The sequence below is a fragment of the Vanellus vanellus genome (genome assembly GCF_965231255.1).
Source record: "Vanellus vanellus genome assembly, chromosome: 8".
NCBI classification, from domain to species: Eukaryota; Metazoa; Chordata; class Aves; order Charadriiformes; family Charadriidae; genus Vanellus; species Vanellus vanellus.
The window spans coordinates 12,329,611-12,356,246 of NC_138913.1; the positions used below are offsets into that span (position 1 = coordinate 12,329,611).

Consider the following 26,636-nt stretch of genomic DNA (forward strand, 5'->3'; position numbering starts at 1 on the left):
CTGAATGCCTAGATAGTTGTGAGAGATTCCTAGAAAACCCGTTGAAAATTCACAGAAAGCCCAATGAAATTTCTAGAAAGCACACGAACATTTTTATAGAGCACCAGGAAATTCCTAGGAATCGACAGGAAATTTCTATTCTAACCATTAGGATGTGTTCTCATTGCTCACCAGGGGTGTGACAATTAGCATGAAATTGACTTTGTAGTTACTGTGAGCACTGGTAAGTGGTCAGGTAGGTATGTTATTTCTGGATTTTCTGATTTGTATACTAAATACTGAAGTTATATGTATATAAACAAACATAACAAACACTAAACTTCTATACTTAATAATACAAATAGTAGATATGCTCTGCATATGTATAGAGTATGTCTATAGCCAGAGGTTTCCTTTTTCTGCTGCATGCACTTCTACAGACATCTCACAATAGCAAACCGTGAATATTCATATCGAGTTTTACCATGCTGGAGCCTGTCAGGCATTTTCCCTGTCCCCAGCAGGAGGAAGGACTGGGTCCCTTGGCCATTTATCACCTGCTTGTGCAGCCTTCTGGGCTCCTTCTTGCTCCAGCTGAAGGACGGTGACAGGGCTGTGAACTCCTCCTTCTGTCTCTCTCACTTTTTAAAGGAGTAAAAGACACTCTTAGAGAGTGGTTCCAAGGTTTTGGAGCAGACCAGTGACAGCTGCCCTCCTTTGTAAAGGTAGCTGCAATGTCCTGTCTTCCCTCTCTCCTGCTTTGTTTTGGTGGCAATCAGACATTGCCTGTGGGGAGAGAGGGATTATACTGATTTCCTGTCTTCAGGATGATGGGCATCCAGCTGGCTTTCTCCTCTGAGCAGCCAAACAGGACTGACATTGTGGGCAGGATGATGGGAAAGGCTGCGTGGGATTTGGGCTTTGATTGATCATATTTTTTCTTCTTTTTCACCTCCATTCTTGCAGAAGTCCCCTTCCAGCAGGCAGGCAAGGCTGCTGTGCACACATGGCCTTGCACAGGCTTTGCCTTACTCCTAAGGTACTTGGGCGGAGACACCTTTTCAGGGAGGTGCTGCCCAGGGTTGAACACCCACCTGCTGGCCAGAACCTGAGAAACGCAAAGCTTGTGCCTCAAACCTGGAGAGTGGGACTCTACTTCCCTGCATGTCCAAGGGAGGACATTGATCATCACCTGGGGCATCACCCCAGCTCCATCATTTAGGTTTTTTCTTGGGGCAGGTGTCACTGCCACCTCTGCTGAGGGCTGAGCATTCCTGTGGCTGGGCCACCGACTCTGCCAGCTGCAGGTCCCGAGCTGGATCATAACCTGTTGCTTAATTGAAAAACAGAAGGCTGTTCTCTGTGCCCAAGTGGAAGATTTTGCAGGAAATGTCTTCTTGCAGTAGCCTTTCCAAGTGGCTGCATTAAAAATAAAAGCAAGCAGGCAAGAGGGGAACATTTTTCAAAGCTTAAACATCCTGTTATTTTGCAAGACAAACTTCAGCTTTTAGTTGCCAAAAAAGATTTCAGTTTGGATTTTCAATGAATACTTTGAAGGAGCATTTTGGCAATAAATAAATAAGAAGTCATTTGAGTTTTTAGTTGATGACATGTTATTGTTGGTTGGGTTGGAGTACGAACTGGCTCCTACTGGGACTGACTGGGGGGCAGTGGGGTTTGCTTGGACCAACGTCCTGCGCTCGGGCAGGGCACTTCCCGAGCAGCTCAGATGCTGCTCACATACCGAATTACACAGCAATGCTTCCCCAGAGCCCTCTGCAAGGAAAACCTAGGCAATGGAATTGCGAAACCTCTCTGCTTTCCCCAGCATCAGGCTATCATAAAGCTGCTCTGTCTGCCTTGGACGGGGCTTGTTTAGCTGCTGCTGAGCCTCGAGTTTCACCTCTCCCAAGAAGGATGTGGTCAGCCCCGTGCCAGGCTATTTATATGCAGACCCTTCTCCAGTAATTTCCTGTAACCAAAGTCCCTGACCAGGAAAGGCACAACAGAGACTTTGATTTTTTTGCCATGGGATGCATGAAGAAGGCGACAGGGTGAACTCAGCTCTCCTTGAGATCCAGAAGCCTCTTGGCCTGCTCAACGCAGAGCACGGGGAGGGGAGAGACTGGCTGTTGGGTCCTCAAAAAGCTCCTTCCAGCCCCATTGCAAAGTAGTGAAGGAGGCTCCCAGGCAAGTTGCACTCCAGTGTGGAAGGAGCCAGAGCTTTCTCCTCCCAGCTTTTCTGCTCCCTCCCAGCAGGACTTTGCAGATGAGGACAGGAGCATCCAAGGCCTCAACCTACCGCCTTGCAATGTCAGCCCCCCATGTCCCTCAAGTCCCCACCTGGAGAGGAGATGCTGCTTTCTCCAGCCTCTACAAAACCTTCTTGCTGCTGCCACCACCCAGGCTGGAGGAAGGAGAGAGTCCTCCAGCACATTCTCTGCTCCTCTGTCCCAGTAGATCAGCCCATGGTGCCTTTCCAGCCGTGGCAGAGATCACCTTCAGAGATCCCTACAGGGACAGAGGTGACAACCAGGAGAGACTGGCTGCCTTTGTGGAGCTGGGGGTGCCTCCGTGGGGGATGACAGCAGCTCAATGCCCCAGGCCCAAACAGGGCCCCAGCTGGGCTTTCTGGCATGTGCTCATCTAAGACATGTGTCATTAAGCCCCCTACCAAGGTGGACATCAATACGTGAGAGGTCTTGGCTTGCAGTAATGGCAAGGCTTTCCAGACAAAAATGTCAGGAGTCTGGGAGGAGGGAAGAGCTAGAGATGCTCCATTAAAAAAAAATATATATGGAGAAAATAGCCTGGGAAACCGAGTGCACAGAAACAGCAGGGCAGAGGGCTTCATCGTCAGGAGAAACATCCCCAGTTCCAGTGACAGCCCCAGGGAGCCTTTCTGCCTTCATCACATGGGCACAACTTTGATGCTGCCACCAACACAGACTGGTGGCAGGCTGTCCCGCACCACCAACACAGACAAATGGCCACTTGCCTGATCACTCAGGGACAAACTACAAAACCTCCAGGCCTGCAAAGAGGAGCAAGCAGCAGGTTTCATCTATGAATGAGCCCATGAACTCTGCTATCCAATGTAAACGTTTCCAGCAGATTGTTTTCAGCTGCTTCTTGTTCATCCCTGAACCCCAGATTTCATGCTTAAGCTAAAAATAAAAAAGATCTCTGTGTGAAGTTACAGTAAACAGAGAATTTGCCCAGCCCTACAGGAGCTATCTCAGCTTCTCTGGGAGGACATGGTGGGGAAACAAAAAGTTAATCCATCTTGGTTGTCATTGACAAGGAATGGAGAAAAACAATTAAATGGGAGAGACAGCCTAAAGCTGAGAACAATGACACCACACCAATATTTCAGGTCTTTTTCCTTCAATCTGAAGGGGAAAAAATTGCTTCACACTTCATCCCTTGCAGGTTATCTTTGGAGGAACAATGTCCCCATAATTTCTGCTGACAATTAACCTTGCCTGTGCAGCAATTCTTCTCTGGGTCACCAAAGCAGCTATTTATACCCTTAGCCAGGGATGCTGTTGCCACCAAATGATTGCCTTTAGCCAGCCCTGCACCAAGGCTGCAGGCAGCGAGCCCCAAGGTGTCCCCCATGCACCCTGCCCTGCTCAGCAGGACCTGCTTCACCTGGACCCTTACAGTATGGACTCTCCACCATCCATTTTCTGCTCATGCTTTGTGACCATAATGAAAAAAAAATAAAATACATGTGTCACTTAAACACATGCATGAACATGGGTGTGAGGTAGCAGGTCCATCAGACCAAGCCCACAGGGTTGGGATGTCTGGGGTTCGTGATCTCCAGGACCTCTGATTAGCTGCTTTCCAAAGGACTTGGGCAGAAACAGGATCACCTCTCTGCAATATGTGGCTAACACAGATTCCTCTGTATGCTGGAAGAGACATTGATGACTTACCTGACCACCTGCACAGTAGTACTCTGAGCAAAAAGCAGATCTTCAGTTGGGCGGCCAATGCCAGGAACCCACACAGAGCAGGATTTCAGAGACCGAGTCAAGCCAGTCCTGAGATGGAGCCTAACAGCAGGGGCTGGGGCAGCTTCTCCTCCCAAGCCACAGATCATGGGCCAGCCCAGTCCTGCCAGTGCTGAAGGAAAACATTGAACAAGGTATGCCAAAACCAGTGATCGTCACTGAGGGAGCAAAGAGCCTTGCTCTCATATGAAGCCACCATGGGGAAAGATCAGCATCCTTGGGTGAAGGCCTTCAGACTAGTCCCATCAGAGGCTGCAAGTAAATATGACAAGCTTTGCACAGTCCTGAGATGTCTGTGCTGCCCATCTCCCCAATCCTGCCACTGCTATGGAGTTAAGGTGTGCCCAAAGCTGGGCTGAAAACCCAGCCTATGACCAACACCGAGAGCAGCTGCAGGGGAAGAGCCTGGGGCAGGCCGGGGTCTGGCAGGGGCAAGGGTGGGGGATGCTCCAGCCTCCAGGATGCAGGGAGATAAATGGTCAACATCATCATTATCAGCGGCGCCCAACCTTCATGTTGAATGATGGGGAGGAAGAACTTTGCCTGGCCCTGGAAGGAAAGGGAGCGATAGGCAGGGCGGCACCGCTGTGATGGTAAGAGGTGGGAGAACGAGACCTCCTGAGTGCCCACCAGGGCAGAGGAGCAACGCCGGGGGACTGCTGGCCTCCTCCTTGAAGACTCCTTGCCCTGGGACCTTTACCTCCAACATCTCCATCCCCACTTCTGTCCCCAGCATGGTGCCAAGCAGGGGGCTTGTACCTGAGTTAACGAGTGGAAAGGGGAGACTAAGGACATGTCCAGGGCCTCCTGGAGAGACTGTGGGATCTGTCGGAAGCGGCATGCTTTTGAAGTTATTTATTTCTCACCAGGGTTAAGGGGGACCAGGCCCATTAGTCAGGAGGGACAGAAGCATGCTTCCTGCCACCTCAGCCTCTCCCTCCGGCAAACCCAGGAGCATTAGGTCCAATTAGCCCCTGGCAAACACCCCAGGGGTGGGTCCCTCTGCAGCATCCCCAGACAGGCCCAGGAGAGCTGCACTTCCTAAGAAATCAACGCTCAGGAGTCACTGTGGCTAAATGACATTATTTAAAGCAGTAGCAAAAGTTTCCAGACTCCCGCCATGCCTTCTCCAAACTGGAGATCAGAAAGCCAGCGGTGGTCTCAGTCCCCTAAACACAGCACTGAGACAGTCCCAATAGTGACTGGCCCCATCTGTCCCCAGGGAATGCAGTCAGACATCTCAGCATGGGGACAGGATCCAGCCCAGAAGGCTTTCCAGAGTCTGTCCAGAGGTTTTCTAGCACCTTTCCAGAAGATTTCTGGAGGATTTCTTCCCATTCCCTTGATTTTTTTTTTTCCCTAGTCTTTCTAGAGGTTTTCTGCTGCATCTCCAGAACATTTCTAGACTCTTCCTAGAGGTTTAATTGACCTCTCCTCAGCCAGTCACCATGCGACACTTCAGGTGGTCCCAAAGCAGCATCTTCAGCTGCCTGATCGGTAAACTGAAGAAATATGTAGAGGTTAGAAAAAAAAATAATGTACGTATGGGATCATTCTAGTCAGGACACGTTGTTTTGTACCACAAACTCTCAAAAACTCCCCATGGGAGCACCTCTTGTCCTTGTGCTGTCTGGAGTGTTTTAAGTGGTGTCCCCATGCGAAGCCAGCCTGAGCTAGATGCACTTCTCACTAAGGCACGGCATCAGCATCCCCCTCAAACTGCAGTGTGGGTGGAAGAGCTTTATCCGTTAGGAACTTACAGGGCCACAGCACACACAGGGGCTGCTCACTGCGTGGGAAGCTGGGAAGGACCTGGGCGCTGCGTGGCAGAGCAGGCTCCAACTGCAGAGAGCTCAGCTGAGGAAGTTCCCAAAGGAAACCCCCATCTACTGATACCAAATGCAGGAGCGATCAACGAGCCGGTCACTGCGTGCACAGCCTTCTCTTCAAAAAGGTGCAAACAGGCTGAAATCCCTGGAAGCGACTTACTGTAGGTACTCCTGACCAAGAGAGGAGCCACTTCTCAATCATCAGCCCTCTGGCGAAAGGTCGATTTGCACTTGCTAGAAAATGCTCATGTTTGCTCTGTCCAGAGGAGAAACATATCTTCCCCTTGAGCACCATCCCACCGAGCTGCCCCTTCCCACTCCCCCCTGAGGTCACAGCAACTCAGATTTGCTGTGTGGCCATCACCTCTCCTCCTTCACGCTGCTTATCCATTTGCTCTGCTCTTTAACCAGCAGCCACCTCTATGGATGCTCCTCCAGCCTCTCTCCCCCCTCCCCTGGACTCCTGTCCAGGACACTCTCCCAAGCAGGAAAACGTGGAGCAGCAGAGGGAGAAAGCCAAGACAGTGGAAGCTCTTCTGTGTGTGATCTCTCTGCCGTGTCAATCCGAAACCATGCAGTTCCCACCTGTGTTTACACAGTGAAGACAAAACACAGCAAGCGGCAGAGCCTGGGAAGCGAGGACAGGCCAATTCCCAAATGTCCCTCCTGGCATTCCCAGCCTGGCAAACAGTGCCTTTTTCTTCCACAGCCACCAAAAGCTCCTCTAAAAATCTCACTGCCCGAGTGTAACCTTACCACATGGCCCCAGAGTAGCAGCTCAGAAATCAGTTTGGGGCTATCTGAGGTTTTTACAGTTGCTTGTGCCAAGGGAGCTCTGGGAAACCTCACTGCCAGAGGCAGGAGTTATCTTACAGGCACAAGAAAATCATTTAGCACAAGAATCCAATCTCCTGCATGGTGCCCCAGGCAGTACATGGCTCAGTGGGAACTGCTCTGTGCATACAGATTTACACAGCCACACTGAGAACCAAACCTGTAGCGAGCGCCAGGAATATACCAGTGACCCTGAAACATGTTATAGTATGAAAAGCTCAGCAAAAAGTCCTGCGAATAGAAGCAGACTGTTCACAGCTTGGCCAAGGTATCGATATAGGATTTCAGGTCTAAGCCCACTATTCCCAGCATTTCTACTTGGACTCTAGAAACCTCCCAGCAATATCTGGCTGTCCAGCAGGTTGCTGAATGACCCAAAATTATTTTTTTTCCCCTCCTCCCTATGTCCTCCCTGCAGCATGGTATTTTGTGAGATCACACAAGGCATTACTAAGAAATTACCTGAAAACCACCACATACCACACTGGCTGCCATCAGCAGAACATGCAGGAGGTAAGGGATACAGGTACCCATTCCAAGGGAAGGCATTCCAGCACCAGAAAGACTCAAACAATGTACATTTGTCCAACTTGTGTTTCTTACACTGCAATACCAGGTCTCACTTTGAACAACCATGGGATTGGAACAGTGATTCCCTCTTTGTTTCCAGTTTTACTGGCAGTAACGTCTGTAGCCATTTCAGGTTCATTCTTGGCTCTGCTGCATGGGAGAACGATCTGGATCATGCTGAGAACTGCGAGCTCCGACCAGCACCCTTACTGAGACAGCATTTCATCTTCAGGGACTTCTGAAGCCTAGGCCTCTAAAATTGGCTTTCAGTCCCATACCTCTGCTCTGTATTGCTAAAGCTTTGCAGAGAACAAAGGCAGACTATTCTATTGCTATAGTAACATTCACCAAAATAAACCATCTGCTGGAAAAGCTCCCAGGCGCTACATGCAAGATTTGTCTTCCATTATTACTGATGCACATGAGCTTGTGGTATGTTCACATGGAGCAAAACACTCCCAACATACATAGAATAAAAACCTCATTCCGTTTCAGTGCTGTTTCAAATGATGGAGCTTTCCCCAGCATTTGGCTTACAGCTGACCAGGGCCGCAGTCTCTGACTCGCCGGTGATGCACCCTTTGAAGCGTTACAGCCCAACAGGTGAAGGGCCAGCAGCGGTCAAGCCGCATTCTTTCCTTCTGACTGCTGCTCATTCCATACCCCTGACTGTAAATCCCCCCTTGGCTAATGATGCACATCAGTGTAACAACTTGCATGTCTGGATTCACCCCATCTAGGCCTGTAACGTATTTCCAGCTGCCTGCTCGCATCAGCTATTATGCTCATATTTGGTGAAAGCGCCGAAAGTACACAGGAAAAAAACCACAGAGATTCTGTGAAACTAAGAGAAACATGCCCCGTTTCCCCATCACTAACACCCAGAGCCCTTCTGTCAGCCTCACACTGTCACACGAATACCAGGATGAGCAAGGGGGAAAAAAATCACTGCGAAGTCAGTATCACAGAGGTAATTTGGAAGCAGACCTCATCTGGACAGCTGCCGGCAAGTAGAGACCTGCCCTCTCTGTAGCATCAACACTATGGCTGGGCCAGAATGGAGTTGGTAATCTCGCTCAGCCTAAACAAGTGCTGGAGAAAAGAGATGTGCACGGATCCCAATGACTCTACAGAGGAAGAGAGTCAGTCAAGCTTTGCTGGAGAAAGATGCACGACTTGGGCCTAGGTTTTAACATTTGGGGTGAGCGGAAAAGAAGTTTTTTAGGCTTCCTTTTTTTTTTTTTTAAAGCAGCAAGTTTTCTGTCAAGAATTTTTAATATATTTATTTGAAAACAAGGTTTTGTGAAAGAGTACACTAAATAGCATATATCTGTTCTTCAGCCATAAAACACGGACTATCAGCTTTAGCTCAGCACAGATTGGGGCTGCATGCACTGAACAGCAGATCTCGATAGGAAGGTCTTCATGTCTGTCTTTCTGATATCAAGCATAGTGTCTTCTTTAGAGGACATGATCCTGGAGGAAGGGGAGAGAGAAACCAGAAATACAAATGTATTTAACTAAGGCTTCTTGTGGTTGGCCCCACACACTCACCCGAGCCTGCCACTGACGCAACATTTACAGATTTTAGCAAGGAGTTTGTTTTCCTGCCCATCCACCAATTCAAGTGCATAATCTTTGCTCTTGGGAGCACTGGGACATGCCAGCCCATATTTGGAAATAAAGCAACTGAGTTTCTGCCTCTCAGTGAGAAACTTACACATCAGTTCAGGCACTTTAACCAAAGAACCTGAGAACCGCACCATTCATTGCCTGGAACAGATCTACAGGTATCCTTATGTTGAGCTCAGAGAGCACCACAAAGCTGAAGTGTCTTTAAATTCTGCTCAGAACTGCTGTGAAGACAAGACAACCCCAGAAAGCAGAGCAGTTGTCTTTCGACCAATCCTGCCACACTGAGGTCAAGTAGATGACAGCTTTGTTACATAAACCACTTGCCCCTCTGGGACCATCTTTCATGAGCTGATTATTCCCAGCTCAGCTGTTGCCTGTGACCCCATGCACTGCTCTAACTCTGCCCAGCACAGCTCTACTCAAGAGCAGCCAAGCATGAGAGATTAGAAACCAGATCCAGTACGACTGGGTCAGACCTGATCCGGAAGAGTGGGTTTCTCTTTTATTGCTGCCAAACTCTTCAAATCGGGACAGGGCATGTTTCTGAATCTGGCACAGAAGCCATCAAAGAGCTAAAACAAGACTGCTGGGTGCTGGTAACTGCTTCAGTTGATCCAAAGAGGCTTTTTCTTCATTGGGACTAACAAAGATGACTCTGCACACCACACTGTACCTCAGGTCTTAATCATCAATGTACTCGAAGGGCTCTGGTGGTTCAGGTTCCTGCTCCTCTTCCTCGATCTTTGGACCGTGAGCTGCCACAGGTTCAACCAGCTCCTCCATATCCTCACTGGTGTCCTTCAGTATGATGATGCCTCCGATGGAAAGCTGCAAGACAAGTGCAGTGAGCATTAGAGCTGCTCACCTCTGCTTCATGATGCAGTGTTGGTAGCCACAGTGTCTATCCTAGGCCATACAAGACACCTCAGCTGGAGTGAGTTGCAGAGAGCAAAGCGTCTGACGCCCACCCGGATCCCTGCCTGATAAGGGAACAGAAAGAGCCCATCCAGGCTACCTTTTGTATTTCCACTATCTAAGTCTCAGTTTGATAGAAAATGGCATCTGGATTCACAGCTTTACCTCAGTCCCAGTCTGGGGCTTTCCACATGAAAACTAATTGAACCATAATTGCTTTATAAGGCTCATCTTTTCAGAGCAACAAAGCTTAGTGAAGCCTCTCTGTGTAGCCACCTCCCAGGAGGCTATCTGAAACAGAGACTAATCTGATCACCAGCTTCCAACAACTGAAGAATCCTATTAGCAGAACCTCATAAAACAAAGGGGAATTAATTACAAAGATCACAACCACACATCCTGGCAGACTAAAGCAAATCGGTGCATCTAGGACTGAAACACAAGGTGCGAAGCGGCACTGCTGTGTCATGCCTGGCTGGGATCAGAGCTTTGACCACAGCAGGATTCCAGGCTATAAACAGCATTTCAAAGAAGCCTTTTACTCTGGCATTCCCCAAAGCAGAGCAAAGCTCCAGAACAGCTCCATTTCGAGAGCCTCCCTAGTTACACAACCTAAATAACAGCAAAAAACTTGTGCCGTTCTGTTCTCTTAAAAATCTTTTTATGGGGGGGTTATGGCAGGAAACTACACTCCCCTCACCAAGGACTCGGCTTCTTTTGAAACTGAAGCAAACAGCTGCGTATGTCCACATTTCACCTGTGTAAGTGGACACTTACTGGACCACAGAGCAGATCTTCCCAATCCAAATACCAGTTGGGTCACGTCTGCTTTTTAAAAGGGTAGAAACTGAAAAATCCTTCCGCAGCTTTGCTAAAGGAGATGTTTCAAAAGGGCATGATGCATAGAGAATTCCAATGTGCTGATGGAATTCCAGGAAATCCATTTATTAAAAACATGACTATTTTCCTGGAAAAAAATATTACTACTTCTGAACACCGTTTCCCCATGCATAATCCTGCAAATGGGGAAAGTCAAGGGTGTCATTTCTTGACCAAAAATAAAGGCCAGGAGAATTTGACTCGGGAGGTTTAGAAGTCAGGAGCAAGCTTATTAAGCTTTGCAATATATTTGAGCGTCTCACAGAAAAGTTAGTTACCCCTTGGGCTAATGCTAAAAGGTCTTTTTCATTCTCCATCTGACAGTCATATGCTATCTCTTCTGTAGGTTAACGGGAGATGAAGGCACTTTTCTAAGGTCAGATGTAACTGAATAAGAAATCTGTTTAATGAAAAAAAATGCCCCATTTCCATATAAATGCCACTGCAGAATAACAAAGCCTCAGCAGAAGTCCTAATGTATTTCATTGCTTTGACGACGAGCCTGTACAACTTCTCACTGTAAAGATCATGGCTCAGTCTTTATGTCCTCAGCTATGTCATTAATGCACAGAGCATGTCTGGTTGACTTCCATGTTGCAGCATTTGGCATATGTAGAAAAAGAAAGAGAAAGAAAGCAGCATTAACATGGAGAAAAAGTTTGCAGTAGCTCTGCCTTCCCCCCAACTAGAACTGCATGTGATCATTTGGAGAGAGGGACATTAAAAAGCAAATATGACAACAGTGAAGTTGCAGATCTCTAAACCACATTGCAGTGATGCACCAGCTGTAAGTGGCATTCTCATGCACACAGAACTTCTGGGTCCTTATGCACATGCTCAGCTCTGGGAACGTTCTGGAAGTGCACTGACTAGGAAGGTAACACTTACTGGTTTGAAAGGCTGATATCGGCAGCTCTCTGTCATAGTGAGAACTTTGAGCTGAGCAGGCATGACTCTGGCTGGGTTGTCCAGAAGCTGGAAGTTGGGTTCTGGCTCCTTTTTCTTTTCTTTTTCATCCTTCTTTTCAGTCTCATCCTGTGGAAGGGAAGGAGAACATCAATATGATTTTAACAGTTGTCACAGGCAATGCCAGTGTGGATCTAAGGACTCTCATCATGGCAATGCCTCGCTCTCAGCTGTAGGTGAAAAAAGTTCAACAGGTAGCAGCGGAACAGTTTACCTCTGGCTTCCCTTTCCCTTTCTAATACTTCCTCTGTAAACTCACCGCTTTTTGTTCAGAACTGAATATTCTTTAATACCATTACTAAGCATATGAAAACTGCCAAAAGCTGCCCTTGTATTTTCGCAGCTATACAGCCATCACTGACAGCAACTCAACCAAAATGACTCGACCTCAGTGACTCCCTAGGGAATTGCAGTTAAAACCTCCTTTACCAATGACTCAGCAGCTGAAGGCAAAACCTCAGAAGGAAAAAACATAGCATCCTTCACATACTTAAGAACATGGATCATGTTTTCCCTCTTGCCCAGGAACATCTGAGTTGCAAACAAAAAAGACTGCAGAAAAATGGAACAACCAATAGGAAACGATCAGGAACACCGCTAAATACACAGCACCTCCTGTAACAGCAGACAGGACTTTCTCTGGCACAGTGACTGCTCGTCGCTGTGCAGATCTCTTGGAAACTATGGATTACTAGTCGTATAATGGGCATAAAAGAAAAAGAAGAAAACAATTATACCTCTAAAACATTAGGACAACGGCAAAACACACGACTCAAACACAGCAGGTGGCAGCAAGCTCCCTTTTTACTATCCTCATTTTTTTTGCTCGATTCAGCCAAGATGACTTCTCAGACATATGAAGCATACACACACACACACAAACAGGATATGTGAATCCCTTCTAATATATTGCTTCCTCTTAACACCTGTATTTAGCTGTAGGTTGTAGCAACTTTGATGAAATGTGCATCTGTTCAGCACATTTTGCTTAGTATATAGTGCTGCAAGAACAATTCAAAGAAAAGGCAATGTTTGATGACAAGGAAACATTGATAAAGGAGCAAAAAGACAAAAACAGAGATTCCACCTTGCATGCATGAGATGATTGTTTTTCTGGGCCAACTATATAAAGTTTGGTGCCTACAACATGGCTGCATTTAAGTAGGTCTAGGGAGGTTATTTTACACATACACCACCCTCCTTTCACATATCATTTGTGTGTTCCTTTTTAAAATTACAGAGGCCAAAAATTCCCTGACCACGCTGCTTTTCTCACATCAACGTTAAAGTGGAATCAGAAAGATTACTACTGCGCTTGTCAGCATAATGCATTTTCAGTTTACAGTTGTTCTTGGTGTATTTGCACCTGTGAGCAGAGCCCAAAAGGAAGGGCCCTTTGTCAGGGTACAGCGAGAATTTTAGCTGCTATATATTTTCCAAAGTACAGCAGCCACCAAGAATTCATTATCTGACCATTTGTCTATCCCTCCACTTGCTGCAGGATGACACATTATTCACAGATGAGGATGACAAGTTCCAGTGTCAGGTCTATGAGCTGCAAGAAATTATCAGAGGACCAAGCAATCACCGTAACTACTGAGCAGTTGATGGATCCTGTACTCAAAGCTCAGCTGGTTCTGCACTGGGTGTGGATAAATGTTTGGCATTTTGATAGATGGACAAAGCACATAAGAGATTGCTGCCAAAAAGGTGAACGTTTCAGAATAGGGGGTTAAGCATATGCAAACCCAGAAAGTTTAAACTCTTCAGCGCTCTCAACTGAATTAGATACCACCAAGCAACCACTACAACGCTGAGTCCTTTTTAAAAGGTCAGAGTTACCAAGAACATGAAATTAAGACTTTTTCCACATTAATAAGAAAAGTACACGGATAAGAGATAAAACTCCCTTGGTCTAAAGACAGCAGGCAATGAAGTAACGCACAAAAGGTTCATGCAGTTAAAGGCAAACAAATTTGTCAAAACAAGCTCCTGCCTTTGAGAAAGTCAGTTACTTAACAGTATCAAGGAAGATTTATTTCTCAGAAATAATGGATGCACAAATATTACCACCTCTCGCTTTTCACAGCACAGACAAACACAGAGTAAAGAAGCTAACCAGTGTATGCAGTATACCAAAACGTGTGTTAATGCTTTGCTCAGAACTAACATAGGTGGCAGGGGGGACACCGTTAAGTGGGTGCCAGCTTTCGTGACACACCTTCCACATTTATAAGGGGGGGAAGAAGACATTTAAATGTCAACGTTTGCACCCACCACTTCCATTTTCTCCTCTTCCTTCTTCTCTTTCTCCTTCTCCTTTTCCTTCTTCTTGGCTTTTGCAGTGATGGACAGCACAGCAGTGGAAACCTAGATATGTCAACAGAGGAGGCATTCAGTGTGACTGCAGCACTCTACACTGCACTTCAGCTCCCCAGGCAGGGGAACAAAGGGCAATCAGTCTTAGGTCAGTTCGCAGTGCAGATGTCAGTAAGATCAATTCCACTTCCTACCCACTGCTCTGTTTAAGAGACAAATACACCATCATCAAAGCAAACAAATGGCACAGATGGGACAAAAAAAATGCCATGAATGCAGACTGGGTCCAGCCACATATGCAGAAGGAGAGTAAATTTCCTAATTTACAGAGACCCAGAGAGTAATGATTAATCTCTATGAGAGGTTTATTTTTAACAGAGCAACAAACTGAATTCTTATTACAGAAAAACCCATTGCCAGAGTCCCCAAGGTAAAGAAACATGTATATGGATACTCTTCAGAATGACCTAAAGCTGTTCCACCGTCCTAATCAGACAGTTGTATTTTTCATTGATCTAAAGAAGTGGATATGCAAAATGCCCTATGGAGGCTTTGGCACTCCTGAGCCAGAAAGTACCCAGAAGCAACACTCGCATACAAGAATTCAGCCCGTCTCCCTTCCAGTGAGCACATCTCTCTATCCACAGTAACTGTCTCTATATGGCAATTAATCAGAGGGACAGGGAACAACCGCATTTATCACATTGCTAGTGAGGCTTTCTAGGCTACATATGGGCTCACAGCACATTTTCATTTTTGCCAGGGAAGTTGAAAAGAGGAAAGGTTTGCCCAATTCCCATCCTATTCCAAAGGTGAGAAAGCTATGAGCAGTGAGCTTTGTCTTTTATCAGAGTTCACTTCTGGGTTCCTCAGTGGCTTGGAAATCTGTCCTGTGCAGCATTCAATTCTGGTAAAATGTTTTACAGTTTTCACACAATGTCATTCATCAGCATGACAGGCCTGAGGTCTCCACTGCTGCAATTGCTCCCCAAGGGCTGCTCTGCCTGCTGCTGTGGTCTGCTCAACAGCTTTTACCATCTTCTGCCAGGAGACAAATTGCTTCCACTATTGTCCTGCTTGTCATCCCAGAGGTCTCATCTCTTGCTTTTCAATACCTAGATATTCTCAGTTCCACACTAACCTTTTTTGCAATCTATGGGCCTGACAGCTATTATTCTAGCACATGGCCCCACTGCCCTGAGCCCAGGTACACTTCTGTCATTCCATACGGGACTATTTGAGAAGTGTCCCACCTAATATTCTCAATGTTTGTACTGCAGTAGCATTTTGAAACCCAAGTCATGAACAAGGACCCCACTGTGCTAGGTGCTGCACAAAGACAATACACGTACAAATCAGTAGGGCATGGAAAACAGTTTTATTAATCAATGCTTCTGCTTGATCACTGGAGATAAGGGAGGTTCCAGCGACTCAGTAGCACAGCAGTTGTATGCCATGATCAGCAACAGTCCAAGGCACAGCAGGAAAAAATAGCTAGAATTCTCTTTCAGAGACAATAGCGCCTGCCAGTTTTTCTTTTGCTCTTTAGATTCCCTGTTAGTGCCACCAAAGTCAATGTTTATACTAGGAGGGAGAAGGGGTTAGTCTTTACACCACAGAAAGCTAGCCCAAATACCTTTTCTTTCTCCTTTTCCTTTGGTACCTCAAGAGGTGGGGGGTAGGCAAATGTGGACGGCTTACAGTTGGACTTGTACTGGACTTTTGGCATCTAAGACAAACAGTTTAAAAAAACAAAACAAAACAAAACACATTAGAGACGAGAAAAGCAGGGGAAAAAAATGCACAGCAGAATAATTGCTTTAGCTTCATTTTCCTTCCAGCAGAGACAAACACAGATCCTCTAAAGAATACAAGCTTCCCCTTCTCCCCCTCCGGAAGCTGAGAAACTGTTATCAGTGGCAACAGTTCAACTAGAACAATGTTATTTAATTATTCTATAATTTGACTCTGGCAAGCTCTCCTAGCCTTCTCCATACACTCCACACTATTCACACCATGCTTTGTTTTCATTGTTTCGAAGCTTTTGTGGTTTTGATGTTGTTGCTGTGCCTGCTCATATTAACACAAAATTGGTTTAAGATCTAAGTGAAGATCTGCTCTGTCAACGCACGCTAGGACAAACCAAACACCGCCTGACATTCACCTCTTGCAAAAGGACAGTACATTTTGGGGGTGGGTTACCAATTTCACATATTCTCTTACTCTTGGCTACTTAAGCAAGGGCAGAAAGAATCTTTTGACAGCCAATCCAAATTCTTAAACTGAATTTCTGCAGTATCTCAAGTCTCTCCCTTTGTGACACATCACAGAGCAACAAGAGAACAGGGACTGCTCTGAGGAAGTGAGGTGGGTGTGGTGCAGCCCATAATATACATCCATCCTGTAGCTGGTTTAAGTATGCAAGCACACCCCTGCACTGCCACATTCAGAAGTTTTTTTTGTGGAAGTTACTAGCCCAGTTTTTCAGCACAGGAGACCCAACATGGTACGCAGCTTGAAGGGGCCATACCACAGCTGATCAGCTGGAAGAACAGATGCATAAGAAAAGTGCAGTACCCATGACTGCTTGGTTTAATGTTGACTCCCCAAGGAATCCAAACAAACCCTGCTTTCCCATCGCTAGCTTTCCTAGGGGAGAATATCACATAATTTATTTGGGAGCAACACTTTTTTTTTTTTTTAAAATAACCTTGACCTTCTGGAATCCTAACAGGGTTGTCTCTGCCCGCATATACTGACTATAGTTCCTTTCTTTCTAAGCTACTTTGAAGTAAAGGGGTCAAAGTCTGCTCTCTACATTTTTCTTGTCCCTATTCCCACCACCAGCCCTGCAATTTAAGCCTGCTTTTCAGACTTCTCCCAGTTAGCGCCCTTTCTGGCACAAACAAGCTCAAAACATACAAAGAAAACCAGCAAAAATCCATGCAAACCCCTCCCAGGCCACTCCAGTCTTCCAAGCAGCTATCAGCACTTCTCCTCTCTGCTTGTTACGTACCTTAAGATCCTTGTTAAGGCCAATGACACAGGTTGGGGTGAAAGCCAGCGACAAGAAGTGTGACAGGGGGAACCAGAACCAGAACTGGGTGAAGACCAGAACCCCCACCACGGAAGGCATGTGAGTATGTCCCGTCCTCGACTGCAGCGAAATGGTTACGTTATGGCCCCCTGTAAGGAATCATAAATGAAACAAGTTAGTTAATGCATTCCTGGGAACTCCACAAAGACACCTGAGCAATGCATCTCTGAAACAGCTGCTGTGAAGAGGGCTACACAGCACAAGCCAGGCCATGATGCTGTCGGCTTTCTCCTCTGGAATACATCTTCCTCCGTCATTCTGACCTCTGCTTACACAGCAAAACAAACGGGCAGCGTAACAACCAAACTGTTCCATCTGCTAGATATTACCCAAACATCATCAACGAATACAGCCCTTCCACACTCATTTTGCCAGGATACAGGTTAAATAAAAGTAGAATGCAGAAGGCAGGGAGAGGGGGAGAAAAAGGCAAACCTTTGTCATAAGTAGTTTTAAAACAGAGCATATAGACGATCCATAAGACAAGACTCACACGGAAAACAGTGCATATAAAGCAGTGTATACAGAAACTTTTCTTTCTGTGGCTGCGTCCCTGAACTGTCAGTTATTCAGAAGAAATATGCCTAGGTTTTTATCCTACACCATCTCAGTAGAAAAAAATGTAAACAGTAGCAACTTCAGAAGTTGCTTCTAGAGGTTATCAATCTAAGCAGCAACGAGACAAGCTCCTGCAGTCTTTGCAGCAAAATTACATCTCTGCGAGACAACCAAGTCTTAGCTTTGTACTTGCAAAGCAGAGACCAAAACAACTCCGTATGTTGATGTAGCGCAGAAACATCCAGCTAGAAACCAAACTGAAAGATCTGGTTTGCAGACAGAGTGAGAAAGTGTTAATCTGATCTTCAGTCTTCTGATGAACACAATGAATTGAGTTGAAGAGAGCACCAGGCAAGTCCATTACTGCTGACAAGACGAAGTGCGGGAGGTTAACTTTGTTAAAATACAAACTCCCCCTAGTTGCAAACTCGGGGGGCTTTGTAGGCAAAAATCCCAGACTAGAGTACCATTCTCCTGCCTCAAACAAACAGCCACCTCAATAGGGCCAGGCAGCAATAGAGCTGTCTCTGAGTTTTCAAGACAAGCAAAATTAATTTTTGCTGCCAGAACTAATGAAAGCCCTGAATGAAGCAGTAAACTCATTTTAGGCATCTGTCAGTGTTAGTCCCAGGAGAAGCAGTGGAAGATGGAGGATTTTGATGCCCTCCTATAGGATACATACTATCTCCTTGCTTTTCCTTTTGTGGTAGCAATAGATCTCCGGCTGTTTGACAAGAAAACTACTTCTAGCCGCCTCTTTGAAGAAAGGCAATGATATGGTCTCATCTTTTACTACTGATAGGTCTGCTCTGCTTCTCATTATTTTCTCTGATACTAATCTCTTGCTCTTATACTTGAATTTGCCTCAGCATTAAGGAGGGACTGCCTGAGGTCTTGTCCTATCCTTAAACATGTCAAACTGCACACTCAAATTTCTGGTCTTCTCCCCCCTCTTTACTTTAAACTTTTCTTCACTGCATCAGTGTATAAGGGCCAGGTTAGTGATCTGCAGATATGCTGGATTAAGCAGCCCAGTGAATGTTGCACAAGCAGCTTAACTAGACTTTATCAAACTTTTGGACTTTAATTTTCAGAATTTATTTTAACCTTTAGAATTATATTATCCACTCTATGGAATTTCCTGGATGAGTAACAGATTTCATATTCAAAAGATGCTGTCATGCTACTTCTTTCTGTTGTTTGACACCCCCACACAGCCCACCCTCGCTCCCAGCATTCTGCAGGGAGCAGGAAAGGTGGGGAGACATGATATTGCACAACTGTGATTTATCTTCATGATTAAGTAGCAGCCCTGACAACCTGGAAGGGAACACATTCCAGATCTTTAGCTGGATGGATGAAAGCTGTGACATGATGCCTGGAAAAAAAAATTCAAAAAACACACAAGAAAAATTTTCAGGGTTCCTTGGGTAGTACTATAAGGTCCATCCCCCACAGTTCAAACTGCCACTGTGGCAAGGTTTGCTGGAATTAAAGTGGCTATTCTGAAGGCTATGAAGATTTGCTGGTTCAAAGTTTAATGTCAGTTAATAAGAGGGGGAGTGCAGCAAGCAGATTCCGATGATTTCTATACTTTGATGAACTCACTCTTTATGTAGTAATTGTGATACTTCGTAATACTCCATCAGCATAGCCCAGGCCAATACACCAGCACAACAGTCATTCGATAAAGATGCTTTGTGGATCTTAGAAATTAGTTTCCAATCCTTGCCTAGGCAGCATCCCATTTTCAGACAATATCATACTGTTTCTTTCTCTATCAGTAAAGATTTATAATTTGCTTCATCTACTCAGTAAACAAAGATGACCTGAACTCTTAGCAGCAGTACAGAAAAGTCAAAATCCCACAGGATGAGCCATCAAAACCCTGGCAGAGTTGATTTCGGCATGTGCTAGTGACCTGATTCATGTGGACAATGAAACACAAGGTAGCTCTAATCTAATGGACAAAAACATTAGCATAGGAGAATGGCTTTTTTCCTAATTACCAGAGAGCTAGACCCAACTTTACATGAAGGGCACATGAACAGGGACAGGCAGGAGAAAGGTAGGAAACAGTAGCGCCGAATTCAACATGTCGGAGGGAAGACCTTCCGCATCAAAGTTTATTTTTTGTACTAAAGTCTTTAACATCCAAAATACAACACATCATGCGAGACCCATATTTGGAGAGACAGCAATGAAGAGATAGGCAATTGTTTCCTCTGTAATTTGGATGACGCTTTCTTTTTCGTAACTCATAACAAACGTCTCCACACTGTGGGAATCCAATACGTTCACCATCAGGTTCTAAACAGCACTGGGCAGTGCAAACTGTAGCCAAAGAAGCTACACCCTGTCCCCTGCCCATTGCACTGCTCAGCCCACCCAAACCTTTCCTACATATCCAGAAAAGGACTTTCCACATATACTTATTAGGTATTTGTGTAATGACTGCTGCTCCTTTTTTCTCACAGAGTGAGAAATGTGGCATTAAGAACCAGAGAAGATACCTAGAGTCCAGAGGGCAAATTAGTTTTCAAGCACGTAAAATGCTGACATCTAATTAGATTAGTATATCCCTTTTGTAGCTCACATTTACAAATACATACTCCAGAAAATAAAGCATATTGATTTTTCCAAAAAAAAGAAAGGGGGTCAGCAGCCTGGAACAAGAGAGCACGTTCGTACATGAAAGGTGAGCATTATAAAAGTTCAGAGGCTTTGGGGGAAAAAATATCTCTAAGCTAAATTTAGAGTGTCTACATTTTTCTTATTTTATTAAAGAAGTAAAACTGTAGTTGCTGAGGCCTAACAATTAGACTACGACCAAATGCTTCATTTCCACTTCAGTGCTTCCAAGGTACCCTGCTCCTTCCATAAAACCACCTCCATCTAACGACTGCCTCATTGTTAGAGCAAAAAAACCCACCTCCAGTGCATCATTTCCCAGTTGCACACTGGAAATCTTGTACTTTTGATCAAAGCCTGTCATTCCAAGAGAATTATACTTTTGTCTTTCCCCCACCAAAAAAAAAAAAAAAAGAAAAGAAAAGAAAAACCAAACTTAATTGCCCCAACTGTGGCAGATGACACAAAGAACCTTTTCTTCCTGGTAGTGATAATTGAATTCTATAGCTCATTGTTTCAGATAAGCATTTGTAGTTGTACGGGAGAGATAAAAAGAATTTATTCTTTTAAGAGAATCTAATGAAAGTGACAATAGGTTAAGAAAGGGAAGTTCACAGCCTTCCCCCAGCTGCTCAGCAAGAAACAGAGAGGTTAAAGTTGGCACAAATTCACATGTAGTTTATTAAAATTGAATGCTTCTGGTTTCCAAGTCATTATACAATACATGAGTGACACAGGAAGCAAATAAGGTTTTAGCTGCATTTTTATGATTTAATCTTAAAGGTAGGAATTTGAAGCAGGTCTGTACTGCTGACAGAAAAATCTCTTTGAGCTGGGATCTGGCTTCCCAGCAACACAGTATGAGTATGGGAATGACCAAAATTACCGTAACAGTCTTGTGCCAAGAGTACTGCTTAGGCTGAGCTCCAGGAGGGGCACCGGGGAGGCAAGAAAGATAAAGGAGGTGGTTCTTGTTGCTTCCTTCTCTGAGTAGCCCTAGTCATAGAGCACAGCCCAGCCCGACTGCCACGTGCTCACCAGGAAGAGAGCTTTTTCAACATGTTTCCATGCTGATAGGTGCAGGCAGCCCTAACTTTTTCTCCCTCCACCACATGGCTTGGATATGTAGTAATTTCACACAGACGCTGTGTAATCGCAGTGCATGTTGCTGTGCTTAAGCGATGCCACAAAGACAAATAGATGAGACTTCTTTGCTTATGTGACTTCAGGACTAACCCGAATCTCAGAGCACCGGGAAAACCAGCTTGTTTCTACCTACCACAGGGAATAAGGAGGTGCAAGAAAAGGCCACAGGATGAGAGACCAGATGGGAGAAACTGTGTTTGGAAACTTGGAAAGGGGGTGTTATTGACACACACAGCACTGTACAAGTCTTAACTCCAGCAGAAGGAAAAATTAAAAACAAAACAATGCCTGTCCTCTTTCCTCACAGAAACCTTACTTAATAGGCCCTGCAATTCAGTCCTGGTGAATGCTAATGTCTTTAGAGAATCCTACGCTTGGCTCAACATTTAGTCATTCATACTCATGAGATGATGTTCCCTACGCTAGAAAAAGGTAGTAGCCTGTGAAATCAAGTCTTCTGATGTAACACTGATGCAGATAATTGTGCTTCCCTCTTTATGCAACACCTCACAATAATCAGGAAAGAGGCAAAACTTAGTTATTAAAGAACATATTTAATACATACCTATATATTCTTTTAAAAACTGGTTATGTCAGATTTTAACAGAAGCAGCAAAATATGAGGACTAGATACCACAAAGTTTCCAAATTTCTGGAGCAGTAGCTTACTTTGAAAAATAAAGAAACAACCTATTGTGCTATAAATCAACATTCAGGGTGACAAAACAGACAGAGAAAAAAAAACATATTTGTCTTAACTTCTGGACAAGAATTCTGCTCCAATGACTGTGTTGAGTCTCTCCTAACAGAAGCACACTGATATAAGCTGAAACTATAAAACGGGGTTTATGTCTTTAATTAGATAAAATGACTTGAAATAAGTGATTTCTCGCTACTATTACCCGACAGGCACAAAGTCAGCACCTCATCTCCCAAATGAAATTTGCTATTGTAGCCAAAAAAGTTTAAGAAATGTTGACTGCTTTAAATGTTTGAGGAATTACCTGCATCCAAAATGCCTTGTGCCAGGATTGCTCCAAACTTTGCCATAACATCATCATGCTTATCATTGATCACTTTGGAATAGAGCTGTCTGAACTGGCTGACCTGTATAAAAAATAAAAATAAAAAAAGAGAGAGATTATAAAACTGACTGCATGAGTCTAATATTCTGTCTTTACTGGAAGCATCCTGGATTTCTGCATCCTACGACAACATTCATCTTTTCAATGGCTTTAGTCACTGGTGTCACAAGTCATACACTAATAATTAATTACAGAGGTTTTCCCCACTTGAAGATACCCATATAGCGATTTTAGAATAGTCAGGATGGATGCACATTTCCAAACCACATTTTGCAGGCCTTACAGGAACAGCCTGAGAATCTCTGGAGGGAAGAAAAGACCAACTGATGAGTTTGTAGGAAGAACTACTATATGTTCTTAGGTGCGTGACACTGCACTTTATTAAATTTCCTCCGATTCCTACTGCTGAAAACTTCAAACCTATTCTGTTTTTCCTCTACAATATTTCTGCTGTATTGATAATGCCCCTATGGTGCGTCATCAGCAAATTTTGCTACTGTGCTCCTACCTTGTAAGTGAAAATCATTATTGAAAATATTTAATAAAGTAATAGCTTATGCCACTGTATGTTCACCACAGTATCTTAAGCACGCATTAGTAAGGGAAATTGCCCAACCTTTGCTTCTATCACCATCATTGCTTCAAAGAGCTTCACCTTTCACTGGTTCACCAAGTGTTGATGACACAGAACTGTACCACATCCAGCAATATCTAAGGCTTTATCACAAATTAATAACTGCTGTCTTTTAATATATACAGTGGAGCAACAATACAGCTCAAGTAGTTTTTATAACTGAAAAAGCAGACAAGGATATAGCAATCTGCAACTCAGTCAAAACCTGGGAAGCTGCATTCCATCGAAAGCATGTCTCGAAGACTCTTTTATTCCTTTTTCCTAAATTAATTTTAATCCAGATTTCCATACGACATTTTGTTTTCATAATAAGCCTTCAGTTGAAATTTCTTCACTGAAAGGGTTATCAAGCATTGGAACAGGCTGCCCAGGGAAGCAGTTGTCACCATCCCTGAAGGTATTTAAAAGATGTGTAGATGTGGCACTTAGGGACGTGGTTTAGTGGTAGACTTGGCAGTGTTAGGTTAATGATTGGACTTGATCTTAAAGGTCTTTTCCAACCTAAATGATTCTATGATTCTAGGCTCAAAAGCAAAGGAGGTCTTTTCAAAAAGGCTCATTCCAAGACGTCTTGAACAAGCTTCTCCCCATTACTGGCCCACTTTGTTGCTGGTATCCCGAGTCCTATTCCTACATCTGCAGGCACAGATGAGAGGACAAACTTCTAGCTCAAGGCAGCAGGGCCAGACACAGCCACCAGAGACACAGAGCAGTTCTTAGTATTGCAAATGCAGTTAAAGTTTCCAAGAATAAAACCCTAATAGGAGACAACCCCCTAACCACTTTTTCTTATCCAAAGAACGTATGCCTCTCCAGGGACGTCAGTGATATTTGCTCAGTGACAAGCGTCTGAAGAAAGGTCCTACCTTTCCATTGTAAAACACACTCGGCATCTGCTGTAGGCAAAGACCACAACAAAGAACGTACTCTTGCACAGCCTCTGATGCTCCCAGCACCTAACTGTTTCAGTGAAGGAGGCTTAAACGCTAACTACAACACTCAGGAGGTTGTTCTGGCTGATAACAGCACCCAGCGAACAGTCGGTACCCCATCCATGCAGGACACCACAAGCTCCAGAGCTGGGCTAAGGGTGGGCACCACTGAGCAACAGGAGCAGCCTTCAGAGGCATCATTCCTAGCACATGTGGCCTGTCTTGGGGTGCGCTGGGGAATCTCAAAGTGCTTACAGAGAGTTTTCGCACCCGTGAAAAAAGCAATCATTCATATGACTGAGTCAGTGACATGAGAAACATACTGAGAATAACATTTTGTTAAACTGGGATTCATCAAGGTAAAAAAAAAAAAAAATGAAAACAGAACGAAGAGCTGCCTCAGGGCAGTAAATCAAACTGCAGGGGTTTCTCAGCAAAGCATGAGATCAGATTCTCCAGTAAAAGCACATCAGAGCCATGACGTAATCCTGCAGCCAAGGTAATGCTAGCAATAAATTTCACCACATTTTATGTGTGAATTTTTGACCAAAGACAGTAAGAAGTTGAGACTCTACCTTTGAGAGATTATGTCCAATGTCTGGGATGGAAAGAAGACAGAGGTTGCCTCTCCATCCCACAAGCATTATACCCAAGAGCCACAAAGCTGCTTGGCAGACCTACACACTCAGTGAACAGTTAGATTAAGACCATATGTTTTCTGCAAAATAGCTCTCAATGCACGTTAACTCATCACTCCACTTAATACACAGGTGCCCCGAAGGAGCAGACACTCTCTGGTTGATACCTTTCCTGCCTTCACTCTTCCAGCCACTAACCCAGCCGTACTACTTGTTACCTCAACTCCTTCAGCACTGATGGCATCTACCCTGATGAGACTTAAACCAGTCTGTGACCATGGAATACACTAACATTCATACGAGTAATTCATGACCTGCTGAACACGACTGTATTAAAATTACTTTATTTGTTTCACACAAATGGACAGTCTCACAACCATGAAGCACCAGAGCAGCCAGCCACTTCTAAACATGAGCAGCGAAGCTGAACAAAACAACACTTCTCCGGTAGAGCAGGAGGCATTTATTAAAACTGACAGGGGAAAAACAGCAGCTATTTCCATTTTTTGGTCTAAGTAAGTCCAACAATTTGTGCGGTAATACTAGCTCTGTATTCACCAATTCCCCTTTGCATTAAAAAGTTTTTAGTTCCTAGTCCCTGTCCCCAAAAGGAGGTGACTTAAATTTCCTTGAATTTATTAAAGCTAAGAAAAAGGAGCAACGTACGTTTTTGGGGCAGCCACACAGACAGATGTGTGGCAGGGAGATACTGCACACACAATACAGGTTTTATTCTGGATATACTGACCAAACTCTGCTCTTGCTTCACTCCATTTATGCTTTTTCACGCTCTCCCGATTTTTATTTATAAAAGCTTACACTGAGGTTTACACATTTAATATAAATAGTTTGTTTCTTACGCCTGACCTCTTGCACACTGGAAAAATACCTTAGTTTGCATTTGCAGCCTGGAACGGGGCCTCGTGCAGTATCAAGGGCAACCACATGCAGACTAGGTGAACCAAAGCCGCCAGATATCATTTAGGACAGACACACAGAGACACAGAAGTAACGTGTAAAACTATTCCTCTGGTTGCGAGCTAAGCAGTAGGATTCCAGTGCCTCTGTTTAAAGCACATCATTCCTGTGACTCTGGGCTCAGCTTCTGGCTTTGGAATATTTATAAAAACAGACGGATGTTACAAAGCTCGTTTGGTGGACTGTAATCTGGAATTTACACCGTAATCAAATCTTCAGAGAACAAACCCCTGGGTGAAGCGAGAAGACATTCAGCAGAACTGCTAATGTTCACGCTGACATCCGAAGTCTGATGGGGCAGCACCTCAGACCAGAGGGCAGGAACGCTCAGCAAAGGTAAGGTAGGGCTAGCAGAGGCTAGGTCATCCACCTTCCCTGTCCGTGGTGTGCTGCCCCTGGGAGCACCCTTTCCCTAATATGCCTTCCATTAGCTCCTACTCACATATACATTAGTCCAGAGCAAATGAACAAAACACCTGGGCAACAAGCCCACCAGGAATCCACCAGCTGTGGCACCAGGACACCGCACAGGGCGGCGAGCTAACTGGGCCACTGACAACTGGCAGGGACCAAGGGACAGAAACCTGGCTGCTAAACCTGAGCAGATCAGTTGCCACCTCTCCAGGCAACGTGGACAGGTTACGGCAGCTGAGAGCAGGCGTTCAATGAACAAGTGCTGAACAGCTACAATAAGAAAGAGTCCTTATACCCTCTACTTCTTAAAATACAAAATATGTAGTGCCATAGCAAGAGTGTTCTGCTTTCAGATTAATTCTGCATACCTGTGCATCGTGAGCCATGGACCACTGCCAGCCCTAGAAAATGTATTGACACTGCCCTTTTCAAAGTTTTACTTTAACATCAGCGGAAGCAAAATTGTTCTATGAAAGCGTAAGACCACCCCGCTTGGCCTTAAGAACCAGGTAAAGTGAGATCAAAGGACTGCCTCAAGACTGAAATGCACGGGAGGCCTGTACGCTGATTCCGGC

At 44.9% G+C, this 26,636-nt stretch overlaps 1 protein-coding gene across 1 annotated transcript in view; it reads right to left on the bottom strand.

Moving 5' to 3' along the window:
- Positions 1 to 8,502: 8,502 nt before the first annotated feature.
- PSMD1 (proteasome 26S subunit, non-ATPase 1) overlaps positions 8,503 to 26,636 on the bottom strand; it is a 75,588-nt gene continuing 57,454 nt past the window's right edge. Inside the window, exons 19-25 of the mRNA XM_082487059.1 lie at positions 22,385 to 22,487; positions 16,965 to 17,134; positions 15,585 to 15,677; positions 13,907 to 13,999; positions 11,552 to 11,698; positions 9,543 to 9,697; positions 8,503 to 8,710 (exon numbers count right to left, since the gene is read on the bottom strand). Of these exons, the coding sequence (XP_082343185.1) occupies positions 9,551 to 9,697; positions 11,552 to 11,698; positions 13,907 to 13,999; positions 15,585 to 15,677; positions 16,965 to 17,134; positions 22,385 to 22,487 (753 nt within the window). The 3' untranslated portion in view covers positions 8,503 to 8,710; positions 9,543 to 9,550. The remainder of the gene's footprint in view (positions 8,711 to 9,542; positions 9,698 to 11,551; positions 11,699 to 13,906; positions 14,000 to 15,584; positions 15,678 to 16,964; positions 17,135 to 22,384; positions 22,488 to 26,636) is intronic.